The sequence below is a fragment of the Cyrtonyx montezumae genome, unplaced genomic scaffold (assembly GCF_038088225.1).
Source record: "Cyrtonyx montezumae isolate F1298 unplaced genomic scaffold, pur_monq_1.0 scaffold_3, whole genome shotgun sequence".
Classification (NCBI taxonomy): domain Eukaryota; kingdom Metazoa; phylum Chordata; class Aves; order Galliformes; family Odontophoridae; genus Cyrtonyx; species Cyrtonyx montezumae.
In genome coordinates, this window is record NW_027072034.1 from 101,764,505 (window position 1) to 101,778,211 (window position 13,707).

A 13,707-nucleotide genomic window follows, 5' to 3' on the forward strand; every position below is an offset into this window, starting at 1 on the left:
TTTAACCCACAGGGCAATCCTCTGGATCACCCCCAAACACTTGGTGAGCCAGAACCCGTAGTGGGTCCCTCATTATGTAATGACTTGGAGGGAAACAGCAGTGTGCTACTCTAGCGAGCTCGGAGCAGCACGTTAGACTAGCACAGAAGATATTTCCCCCATTCATGGTCCCATTTTTCATCCTCCTTCAGAATCTGAACAGATAAAGGCATTTGCCACCAGAACTTTCCCAGATTTACTATAAGCAGCGTTCTAGGACGGCCCAGTGCAGGCGCCCTGAGCCAGGCTGCTGCCATGTACTGCTGACTGAGGGCAGCCTGTGCCTCACGGGAACTGAGGCCTGGCCATGCCCATGGAGATTGAAGGAAGGATACCTACTTGTACAATTTAGCTTCAGATTTAGGTTTTAGTTGATGACAATGTTTTAAAATAAATGAGATTACACGCAACTGATGAAGAGATACATCTTTTTTTGTCAGCTCAAATTGAAAAAATAACGTTTTGAGGAACAAACACACCAAAGCACCTAGAAACCAAGCTGGATGTGTATCTTTAAAAGCAAAATTGATTTCATTTGTTTTCAAGACCCAAACAGGAAGTGCAAAATGAGGATAAAGAGCACACGCTAATTAACTTTGAAAGAAAAAATACATTCATTTAATGATGCTCTTTACCTAGTATCACAGGTAAAGCAAAATGTGTGAGGTTTTTATGTTATATGCCAGTTTATCCCCACATTCATCAGAGGATAAGCAGCTCAGAAAATGGATCCACATGCCTTCAGCCACTTGCACATGGCCTCGCGTGTTGGCCAAACCATCTGGTCCATTTATATAAATGGTTCCTATCATAGGGGATACCCGAAGATACCAAAAAAAGACCGATCTCCAATATCCCCTTTCTTTCTGCCCATTTCTGTATTACATGAGGCATGTATAGTATAAAACTGGGAAAACAGGAATTTACAACACAGAGTTCATAACATTTCCGAAGAGGCCAAGCCTCCCGGCCCTCAAAAAGCCTGTGAGGGGCAACTGGTTATAATTATAACCCCACAAATCCTTTTCTGTACAGTCCTGAGAGGAGGAGTCTCGGCTTTGTTGTTTTGTTACTTGAATTCCTTTTGATGAAATTTATTTTCTATATATTTTTAAAACACATCTTTTTCAGTTCTACTACTATCTTTATTTTTAATCCGACAACAGACACACATTGTTGGTAACTGCCCCAGCCTTAGGACCACACAGACAATATCAACAAGCAGAAAACAAAACAGGAAAAAACGCCCCTGAAAAAGTCAGGAGAGATACTGATGACAGGGTTACAGCACTCACCACACACACTGGAAAAAGTCAGGATTTCTGTGTTTATGCTTTTGACACTAAAAAGTTTTGAAACAGTTTTTTCTTTTTAAAAAAGTCAGCGGACACAGCCATTTTGTTCAGAAGGATTTGCCGTTGGATAAGGTTCCTCCCATTTATGCGGAAGAAACGATTAAAAACATAATTTTGCTTAAAAATCCCCCCCGACACTCACCCTCGCGAGACTGATTGGCAGGGTGCTCTCGCTAGCAGTGCTGGAAACCCTCTGCCTGACCCTCCCACCCCACCAGCTTCACTGGGGCAGTGTTAGTAATCCTTTGCCTTCTGCTTCCTCCCCGCTTCCCCCGTTCCAGTGCAGACGTTGAGCTGAGTAGAGCTTTTATCATCAGATGCCTTGATTGTACTATTTCCCTTTTTTATATTATCAGTGTCATTGAGAGATGCGTGTGTGACGTATGTAGTGAAACATTTGTTTTGTGACCACATCAGTGCTCGGCCCTCTACATCCTTTGTAAAGAGCCCTTCAGTGGCAATGATTGGCAATTAGTACAGGAGTGGGGACTCAACCCTGTTAACCTGTTATCAGTTGTAGAAGTTTCCCAACAAATCGAAGCATTAGCAGCAGAATGGGTGGGAATTAGAGGACAAACAAAAACAGGAGCCCCTTTGGTTCAGAAAACAGGGTTCTATGTATAATTATGACATCAATGCTCCCTTGTGTATAATACTGAGACCCACAAAATATCAGAAAATCTGATAGAGAAGGTATGTTCCAGCAGCATGACCTTTGCCTTCCATCCACTGGACTTGGCAAAAATTGTATGCTCCAGAAAGAACTTGGCATTTTCTAGAGGGAAAGCTGGTTAAAGGCAGTCAAAAGTGAGAGATAATAGCAGAAGCTTAGAGTTTTGTTTGGGAGCACTCCAGCCAAATCTTCCAATCACAAATAGTGCTAATGTTCTCACACTGCAACTCTAGTGTTGTAATGTTCTTTTAGTGTTTTAAACGAGGCTTGATTCAGAAGAGAATATGTCCTTGGACTCATGGATGTCATCAGCAAGCATGGTTGGGATGTCAGCTTTTACACTACACATGGGCTACAGGCTTAAGCTATTTTTCAGCTGAAATCCAGCTAAAATTATCTATTTAATTTTCTACTGGCAGATCCTCAGGTCCTTACATCTACCAGTTTATCTACAAATGTCAGATTGGAAGAAAAAAAAACCAACAACCAAACAATCAAGACTTTCACAGCTCCTGCAGCAAAATGGAACTTCGTGAAAGAGAACAACAACGATGTTTCCCCAGGCTCACTGGGAACTGGACAGGCGGCCAGGAGGGGCCCCTGAATTTCTCAGAAGTGCTGCACTGTGGGACTGTTGTGCTAGGAAGCTGCATCTTCCTGGCTGCTGACACCTAGATGTAAGATTTCAGAGGAGCTGGAGGGGGTTAGGCAACTGGATGAGCATCATGGCATGTGCACGTGTATGGATTTCCTGCCATATGCCTGATAGGAGGTTTCTCGATGGATCACCAAATCCATTGATTACCCCAAGGCCAGTGTAGTGGCACTCCATACAAGCAAGAAGGAAAGCTTTCACTGGTCGCACTCAGCATTTAATCATGGCCAGCATTATCACCCAAATCACATAGTTCCTCAAACTAGTCTCCGTGACAAGATCTATTTCCACACAGGATCAGAGAGATTATCTGAAATAGTTCAATGGAGATCAAATTGGATGAAGTCTGTTCCCAACTGAGATCTGCTCTCTCCCTCGAAGTACTTTACTGAGGCCTAAGACCAGTGTTTAAGTTGCAAGTGTAGAAGCTGAAGAAGATAAAAGTAGTTAAGAACACTTGCAAAGGCCCAATAATCCAGCTGGGAAGAACAGCAAGTGTGTGACTTGCAGATAAAAGACCAAATGGCCAGTGTAAAAACTGGCCAGGCTTAATTAATTAAATCAAGGAAGACACCAGGAGATGCATAAACAGTGAGATTCACCTGGTTTCAGACGCATGGGTCCTGCAGATAGCAACTTTGCTGAAGCACTTTCCAACTAAGAAACACAGCCTCAGGCTGGCAGCTGAGTTAAAGATACGAAAGAACCCATGCTCCCCAACTCGGAGCTTTCCTGTGATGTATGGGCAACACAGCACACAAACGGAATTGAAATAACAGCCAGAAATGACCACCCCTTGCTCCCATCCCTCCCCCTTCCCCTGCAGCACGAACGCTATCAAGGGACATCTCAGTAAGAGGTTTACAAGCAGGAGTCATTTGAACCATCGATAAGGGAAATTCCACAGCTTCTCACAGAAGAGGGATTGTTTTACAGCAGGGAACCAGGGCAGCTGGAGATTTGACCATATAAGTTAATGAGATAGTCAGGAGTGGTGGTGGCAGTGTGATGATGTTAGGCTGATGGCCCTGATGGTTTTACAGGCAGCATTAAATTCCTTGAGTGAGTAATTAGGGGTGATGAAGAAAAAGCAAGAGGAAAGATTTCAAAACAACAGCTCCTATCAAAACGTGCTGACTCAAATAATGGGACCAAAGGGGTGGTTCTGGTATGAGGCATGGCTCAGTGGTATGTACAGTCACTGTCTATACGCCTTCCGGTATTTCCCCCTTGCAAACATTCAGGTTCCCATTACTTTCCTGTTACATGAGAAAAAAAAAAAAAAACACAACAAAAGTCTTTGGACACAGGCTAATGCTACACTGAGAACTAAGGTTACATTTCCTGATTTGTAAAGCACTGTCAGTTCAAAAGATGGAGAAGGTGCAAGCCATCGCTTCTTTGGAAACCTAGGTATTTTTCCCCAGCAGACAACATAGCTATGGATACAGCTGCTTCTTCTGAATCATTACAGTAGAATGAATGAGGGTGTGATTCATTTCAAATTAGTTAGTTTCCAATATTGTCTACAGATGTGTAAGTTTTCAGCTTTGCCCTGTTTTCAGTGGTTGAAAAGAAGACAATACATCTTACCTCACGCAAACTTTTGCTGACTTCCTTTCTATTAGAAGCAATCGGTCATTTCAAAGCGTAAAAATAAGGTTTGGAAGATCTACAGGGGAGTTATGCTATGAATTTGAAAGGTGTGGGAAATTTAATTATTTGGAAAGGGTTTGAAACATTTTATTTAGCATAACAGTTCAGTGATTAAGCTCAAAATTTAAGTCACATGGAATTAAACTCTGAATGGGAGGCTCTGAATGGGAAATTTAGTGAGAGACAGACAATGGATGGACGCTGTGATCAGCTGATGTTCCTAGAACTTGTAAAATCAGAGTTACAGCAATGGCTGCAGGAGTCAGAGGGTTCATAATTAGCTGGTGACTAGAAAACCAAGATTTCATCGCCTGCTGTGTTGCTATTTGGTCTCCTTTTCCCTTCCCCCTGTTTTCTTTAGTAATATGAGAAAGCTAAAGGGGAAAAACTCCTTTAAGGAGTACATGGGGACGCGTTAAATGGTTCTGTCCTGCAGATGCCCCCAGATGCATATAACTGTTGGTAGCCAGGAAAAAATATGCATCCTCGTTAATGCAGAGCCCAAGAACGAACACCCAAGTCTTACTCATAAAACAGGATTCTGAATTGCTACCACGACCAACCGACCTGCTATTTCAGGTCATATTACCTATCAGCAGGGGCTTTAATGAGCAATGAAGATGGATGGGAGCAAGATGAAGGCCTCTCATATACATATAAGAATTGCACTGGTTTAGCAAAAGCTGTGATTTTATACCTATCTACTCTGCTGGGTGCCAACTCCAGCAGAGACGCTCCTCCTTAGAAGAACAGATTCTTGGTCTGAACTCAAACTAATTCCTTGTCAACCTAAACTAAGCCAAAATAAATTAATTCATAATTATAGTAAGAACTGTGTTACTAATTTACCTAAATTAGTTTTAAAATTATATCTTTGAGCTAAATGATGCAATTTGCTCATGTACAAAATGCCTAAGACTATTCTGATGGCAGTTGGTGTTTACAAGCCTACAGCCTGAAAGATTAGTGATGGGCAAACTATACAAGTTAAACCTGGGGGCTGAGTTGTTGAGCACACCTGCTTGAAGTGGGAGACCACTCTATAAAAGAAGAACTGGGAGGATACAGACCTATGAAGAACAACCTCAGCTAGAAAAATGAGAAGCCAACAGACAAGAAAAGTTATCTGAATATATGCCACACTTAGCACTTCAGAGTCAAATCAGTGAACAATAAAAATTAATGTTAAGTAAACAGAAAGTACCAGTATGCCTACCTTGTTTCCCAGCTGCTAGATTAAGTGACTAACAGAACATAATAGGGAAACCTTCTTTTCCTCTCTATGTTATGTAAGAACATAAGAAACATTGAGACAGGCAGCGAGACCCAAGCTAGCTAGCTGATGCTGGCCATTTGTGAGCCATAATCAGAGCATACTCAGGTTTAGTTTTTAGCACTATGAAATAGAGGCTTTCAGCTTTTATGAGAAAAAAAACCCCACAAAACAATAAATGAACAAAAGGCAAGTGCTACCCATCTGCAACTTCATGAAGAACTGGAACTTCTTGTATTCAGCAGATCCCCTCTTTGCTCTGGAGACTCAGAAGAGCTCTGCTTAGCTGTATCCAAAAGTCCAATACCATCAATAAGTCAGTGGGGAACTGGATGCTAAAGTAGAAAGGCAGTGAGAAGATGAACATAAGCACGACTGATTAATCACAGACTGGAAGAACCTAGAGAGCGTGTAGTTTTTAGAGGTGTTTTTTTGTTGTTGTTTTTGTTTTCCTTGCAAAAAGTGCACCAGAAGTTTCTATTCAATTTTCTGTCTTTCACATTCCTCTCCACTCTCATGGCTCCTTGGACTGACTGGGCTCGGCCACTGGTGTGCTGCTCCAGCAGAGCAAGTGGCCGTGGTCATGACGACTCCTCGAGTGCATTGACGACTTGCTCCAGGATGTCAGGGCAGTGATCCGCTATCTGCTGCAAAATGGCGTTGGCAAACTCTTGCAGCTCTGCGCTTTCCTTCTCGCCCTTTTCCAACTCATCACGAAGCTGCAAGAAACACACACGAGTACAGTCATTCTTTGCTATTATGCATGTTCACAACACAGTGAGTCCTGCCTAGCAGGCTCAGCTCTTAGCTAAAACATCAGCTTTAGGAAGGCAGCTAGCAGAATGCACCACACAGTGTGCATTCCCAGTTACAGCCATGTCAGCACGCGAAAACTAAGTGCCTTAACTCCTCCTCAGTACATTGTTTTATGATTAATATCTGCAAAGCATCCTCTGTAGAATGTTACTCTGAAAGCAACTGCACTCCAGAAAAAATTACATTATTTTGCTAGTATATCTATTAACTTGACTTTTATTAATGGATAATAGGACATATTAACGTCAGAATTGCTTCCTACATGAAATCAATAGAAATATTATGAACCCTTACCTAATACACTCAATGTCAACTAGTATTCTGATTTGTCTGTGGAAAAAATAACTTTCAGATACTGTGCTTCTTAACTCAGTCATAAGATCGCCATACAGAATTGCGGTGGAGCATACATTCTTTTTGTTTACTAAGAAAACTACACATTTTCTATTGGATTACATGTTCAGAGTAATTGGCTCAGAATGAGACACGAAACTTGAAAACATTACCTTATTCATTCTTTGTATTGTCCACAAACTGTTTGTCCAACAGACAGCGTTACAAACCACAGTACACAACATGATGGAGTTTATGTGAACGTGGCTTTTAGCTCTGAATCTAATGGCACTGCCATAACTAGGGGCCCAATGTCTTAGTGAACAGCAGGAAACATCTGCCTTCAGTAACCTGTTTATGCAACACGGAATTGATAAAGCCCATGCTAGCCTGTGAACTGCACAGGAGAATCCCAAGTAAGGTTGTAATTTGTGGAAGCATTAAGGGATTACTGTAGTCACAACAATCTGAGGATCTAACAACAAGGAGAATCAACATCTCTTACCAGACCTGAAGACATAGTTAAATAGACTGGATAAGCTTTCAAGCATATCGATAAGATTTCAAGCATACCTATATAGGAAAAGCCTGCTCTGTTTTATCAGTGATAATGTTTCTCCTAATTCATTCCTTCTGAATGTAAGATGAGCGTATTTGTAGCAGGTACATACACTTCTTAAAAGGGTCTGAAGTTCACTGCAAACTTTTGCATTTAAAGTTTTGTTATTTTGAGCTGCTGTAGCAACTAGCTTATCTATTTTTGAACCTTCTTTTAAGTTTGATTTGTTGAATTTCTAATATTACCTGGAAGTCTTGCAACAGAGCTTATTCTTGAGTTATTAATATTTTTACTGGAACTCTATTGCGTTCATGTGTGACATGGAAAGAATGTCACACTGGGATTTTTCATCTGTGAAGGGATACCTGGTTACCTGCCTACATTGATCTATATTTTGTACTTTTGTAATGCTGCTTGTTTTAAGTGTTACAAAGAGACAGCTGTCAGGCAGCAGGACAAAAGAGATCAGTTTACCTCAGTAAGAGCACAAGCAGAGGGAAAAGTTACATTCCTACAATTAAATTTCTAATCAGATAGGATGTCTGTGCTCAGTGATGGCGTCAAGCAAAGCATGGGAGATTGCTGCAGTGTCACTGCAAGAAATACTGCATGAAAACAAACAGTCTGAGAGTCACTACAGAATAAACACAAATGGTTTTCAAGAACTTATGGTATAGGCTTTTGTAGACAAAAGTGAGAGAAAGGAAATTAAAAGGGTAAGCAAGCTTCACTGCTCCCTTTACTAGGCAGGGTAGCATATACTAAATTATTTGGGCTTTGCGTGCTGAATGTTAGTTTAATGTGCTCTTATGTGCTTTGTTCCTACTGGCTGGTGCACTCACAGCTCAGCTATATGAATCTGAGAGGGGCTGATGCCAAGAATCACAATGCAAAAGCAACCTGATCCTGCTCTGCAGAACGACATGAGCTGGGGAAGGGGAAAATGAGCGGGAGGGGAGTACTTGGGGCTGTGAGAGGTCTCAAGGGAGCAGGGAGGGAATTCAGCAGTAACCCATCATGGCTCAGGAAGGGCACGCTGCAGGTCTGCGATTAGCTTGATTCCAGCAGCCTGGCAGAGCTGTTAGTTGGAAATTTGCCTAGGAGAGGTCCAGTTAGCAAGCAGGAATGAAAGGCACAGCCAGCCAGGAGCAGTGCCACAGATGAAAAACCAGGAGATGCGGTCTAAGGAGCTATGTCCTAAGTCTCTGGTTGCTCAGTCTAGTGAAACTCCAGCAATTCACATAGCCCAAGCCACTTACTGCTGGGAAACTCATGGGGCTGGATTTAATGCAGAACTCTGAGGCACGGGCATTCTTGGCTTCTGGGGCCAGAGCAACGATTTGATGGTGCCATTCAGCAGTAGGGTTGTGGAGGCTAGTTAAGACTTGGAGCAACAGGAGAACAGCAATTGATGCTATTCTCCTTTTCTTCATCAGTCTGCATGCAGGAGTCCGTTCCAGGCTCCCGAGCCACCAGAAGAGGACCAGGAGAGGGCACTGTTAGCAGGGAAACAGGGTCTGGCTGACGTGGGCCTGGTCCTCCAGCCTTGCTCCACCACCCTGAGCAGGGCTGTCCTCCAGGTAGCCCAGCTAAGTCTCACAGGTGAAGCTCCAGAAAAGGACAAAGTGATTTGAAAAAGCAGCAGAATACCAAAGCACCTCAAGGAGATTAACCTTCAGAGGTGAAGGGAGGTTGGTGGGCAAGGGGGAATCCTGCAGGCTGTTGTCTTCAGCCAAGCAGCGCTGCAAAGCCAGTGACTCAGTTCCTTGCTGTGCCGTTAATTTATGTGAAAGTATGTGTATTACGAAGACTCCTTATAAAATCAAGAGAAGATCAACAACATAAGCCCACACCAAAGCTGAAATAAATCAAATGCAATCGAACAAAAGTAACAAACTTAACCAGATGGAGAAATTACTTCCAAAAAATAAGTTTTGGGCCATCAAGAGGAGACTGCTCTGTATGCTGAAGGCAAGCAATAATACTTTGTAAATTAGCACAGACAGAAAGTCTATGCAGCTGTCTGGCAGATGTCTGTGATGAAACATTTGAAAAAAGCAGCAGTGATAGCCTTGCATGGAGTTAGCTAGTTTCAGAACATCTAAGTTTAATAATGGTACTTCTACTTAAACAAAGCCATCTTAATTGACTGTGTGGCTGGTTACAGCATTTCTGCATCATCTGTGTCATCTCTGTTTACATCACTCCTCTCAGGAACAGCTGTGAGAAGCATACGTCACTCCTCAACCAGACAAGCTTCTTAATGGTGTACATCCAGTTCTCTGTGGTATAAATGGATCCACCTAGATGTCTGTCAGTCCAAAAATTAGGGAATTTATTTAAAATTATCACTATCAGTTCTGCTCCTTGTTTCCCAGAATGTGTTGAGTGCAAACGGAAACAGTACTATCTTCCCCATGGCATTTTTCCTGTGAAAATAAAGGAGTGCTAGCCGTGTTTTCAGATGGCATTTTGTCATCCGCTTGCCTCATAAAAATGTCAGAAAAAAAAAAAGGAGACAAGGCCAGATACGTTGATATGCCTACTTGATGACAAGTAAAAGTAAGCAACTCGGAAAGAAAGGGACAGAAAAGTCTCTAGAAGTGTCTCATGGTATTTATACTTTATCTAGGGATAGAAGAACAGAAAGGACCTTTGGTGTCTCAGGGGAATGCACACTTGCAGATAACCTGCAATAGATTCAGACACCATTCACCACGGTTGCTTTCCTGGGTTTAGAGCAAGTCATGATAGGAATACTTTGCCACTCATAGTTTAACTCCATTAGCGAATAATAATAATTAAAGGTGAATTTATCTTGCATTTGTACTTCTCCGATCCATGATATTCCTGAAGTTATTTAAAGATTAATTGACATTTGGAGGGAAATTAACTTATAAATAAGAAATACAATGCTGTGATTTTACCAGGTGAACCACAGCATTGCTCTGCAGAATCCCAATGGCCTTTTCTTATCCCATAATGTATACAGGGCAACATTAAGCTAAGAATCTTCTAAATTTATAGATATGGAAGAAGTTCTCTACGCAAAGCAATAATTCTGCTGATGAAAAAAAATGGCAAATCAAAATAAAGCTGTATCTCATTCATACAGATGAGTTCTGGCTATAGACAATAAAACTGGATGTAGGTTATGAAGTGCTAGCAGAGCCACACAAAAGGCAAGTTGACTGCCAGACTTGTATAAGGCTACAGTGCCAGGATCTGTAATTATGCTTCCCTGAAAATTCAGGTGCTCCTGGATCAGACTGTGGCTAGTCTGAAAAACACATTTAGAGCTTAAAATAACAGAAATAAGCAAGAAAAAGAAATTCAACTGATTTAATCTTAGCCTCTGCTTTGTCTGAAAATAAGTTAAACTATGGTGTATCTCAGGCAAATGGTTAGCAGCTTTTGCATCTTTCCAGACGTACCAGTCTAAATATGTACATTTGAAGTATTGAGAGCCAATTACGCACAATCCTTTATTTCTCAACTCTATTAGACTTGTAAAAGGGACAAAAGAAAGGACTAGGAATGTGGAAATCTGTCTGCCAATCCTTTCTTTTGTTTTTAAGTACATTTATATATATATATATATAAATTAGACTGTTTTTTGCTCTTTCTATAACTTGTTTTTTTTCCTTTTATCAAATATTAAAAATATATATTCACTTAAGGTTTCAAACAAAGCATTCTGACTTGCCTTTTTAAAGTAATGTAAGCATGAAAAATACGTTTTAAATATATCTAAATGCACTCAGATTTCACAACCAATTTTGAGAAAAACACCCTTACAGATTGGTTGAGGGCTACTGCAGTATGCATTTGAAAAATGTTGTACGTGTGATTTATCCTTCATCCCTGAGCATCTCTAAGCTTTGCTAAGAGCAGAAATGATATTACCTCATTGGTTGTATATGAGTTTTAAAAGGATATAAATGGGAGGAAGGCATTAAATAATTATCTGTAAGTTATACATTGATTTGGATGGAGAAGTTTGCCTGCAAATTGTGCACTTGCAGAGAACATCCTTTATCAACAGTGGTCATTTTACCGCTGGAGGAGAATGTTCTATTAAGGTAAAATAAGTAATAATAAATAAAATAATAAATTCTACTGCAAATGATATGAAAATGAATGCTCTTACTCTGTGGCTAAGCGGAACAGAGTAATGTTAGCCCATATCATAGAGCTACCTGCAGACTGCACATACCTGAGATAGGCAGACCCCACAGCCCTCACAGCCTGAACAGCTTACTGTTGGGCATCTTACAGGGACTGAAAAGGAGTTACGCAGCTATATCCTGTGGTTCAGTTGTTAAACATTACCCTATAAGTCAGCTTACTCTTGGAAAGCAAGATGCCAAGGCACTGCAATTACTTCATTCTGCAACTCTACCTCATCCCTTCGCTCCTCTGTCGGTGAATGAGGCTTCAGTGCTCCATAGGAACTCTGCACTATTATTCAAGGCAGCGACTGATAACTGTCTCATGATGTTAAAAAAACTCTCCTGTATGTCATATCTTAAAAGTTTTGAAAAGGAATCTTGTTAAGTGTTCCCTTTACGCATGAAGGACTTCCCCAGAGGCCTCCCCAGCATCCCTCTGCACAACCAGCCACTATCCATAGCCATGTTCCATGACATGAAATGCTGCAGAAAACCTCCACAAGGAGTGTAGTATCCAAGCAAGGCACAGAATAACAGAACTTGTAAATAATAAGTATGGAGAGGTGAGCTCCCTTGAAAAAATCAGGTAACGGCTCAGGCTGGTACATCATCTGCTTGTAGAGACTGTTGAAATGACGCTACAGGAAATGTTAGGCACTCCCCCACAAAACACCTGGCCTCATCCTGAAAGCAATGTTTTTCCCTTTGTATTTCTTTCCAAGGTAGGAATAATTGACGTTATTGATTGAAAGTACACATTTTCATTGAAATTAACAGTAGTACTTCAATGCACATATACAAACGGATGCTGTTACAGCAGAATCTGCAAACGGATAGTGTTTGTGATTTCAGTTAGTACTTAAGAATCATGACATCGATCCCTAGTTCTCACCCTCACCCAAAACATTAATTTAATACGAAGGCTTAAAATGCTCTGCAATGTAATAATTTTAGGGAGTTCCTGTATCCATTATTTACCCAGCTAAAGTCAGCAAATAAGTTGTTATATATATAAAGAAGTATAAATTGTTGCAATTATTACTTCTAATTTCTAACAGAGACCAGAAGTGGGCTGTTTAATTTTAAAATACATTATGCATTCCCATAAGACTACAAATTAAAAATAAATGACATAAATCAGGTGGGGAAGATAACAAGCTAATGGAAGAGCAGTCTGAGAAGGAAGACAGGGTAAACTCTGAAGTAATGCAGTAATTTAGAATTGCTAAATGCCAAACCACAAAGTAATTTCCTTACAGAAACTAAATAAGTTGAGTAATCTCTCACAGATGATACAGATGTAGGGACACAAAAGGACTGTAAACAAAGAAGCATACAGGAAGTAGATCAAATAGCGATTTGTAATTTAGAGTTAAGTTTACCCCGCTTAGAATAGTTTGTATGATAAAATGTGTTTGATATTTTTAAAATTCACCAGGCATATATTCAATTTTAAAACTGAATTTTAAAGCTACCTACATGCAGTCTGGTATCCTGTATGAAAAACTGAACACTAACTTGGCTGAGAGTGAAATGTGAATTATGTATGGTGTCATGACTGGTGTGCTGATGCAGCAGGTTGTGGCTGATACAGGGAAGCTACATCATCACCTTTCTCCTTCCTCTGCTTTGAGTGGCTGAGCACAACAGAAACTCCTGACTTCTGAGTGGGTTAGTAAGTAGGAACCCAAGATGGTGTGTGCTTTGGCTGAAGCCAGTAGACAGGGAGAAGGGAAAATCTTGCTTCACTACAGTGGCTCTTCCTCTCAACTCATGGCGGTCATAGGTACAACACAGTGTCAGTAGTGCTGTGGGACAGCCTTCCATCACAAGTGTCTACTGAGAGAGTATCTCATGGAAATGAACCTTCCCAGCTCCTATAGGCTGCTGTTGGTCCCCAGGTCACAGTGCAAATGGTGCTGGAAACACCTCTGGGAAGAGGTCAATCATGCAAAAAGAAAGGTGCCTGGGGGCTGACAGAAACAGCCAGGATAAAGCTTGGACATGTCAAAGGTGGCTGTGTCCTCCTGCTCCCAGGATTAAGGAAATTATTTTTTACCAGATAGGTCCTTTTCTGCAAAAGCAAGTATTCTTTTAGAATGTCCTTCACTGTAGGACCTGTTGAAAATAAAAACATCTCTCCAAAATAGTGAGAGCTGTTTTTGAAGTTATGAGA

At 41.0% G+C, this 13,707-nt stretch overlaps 1 protein-coding gene across 2 annotated transcripts in view; it reads right to left on the reverse strand.

Moving 5' to 3' along the window:
• Nucleotides 1-2,917: 2,917 nt before the first annotated feature.
• The window catches only part of ERC1 (ELKS/RAB6-interacting/CAST family member 1), a 288,678-nt gene continuing 277,888 nt past the window's right edge, over nucleotides 2,918-13,707 (reverse strand). For both annotated transcript variants that reach the window (XM_065742565.1, XM_065742566.1), the window contains exon 19: nucleotides 2,918-6,370. In XM_065742565.1, the coding sequence (XP_065598637.1) occupies nucleotides 6,233-6,370 (138 nt within the window). In that variant the 3' untranslated portion in view covers nucleotides 2,918-6,232. The remainder of the gene's footprint in view (nucleotides 6,371-13,707) is intronic.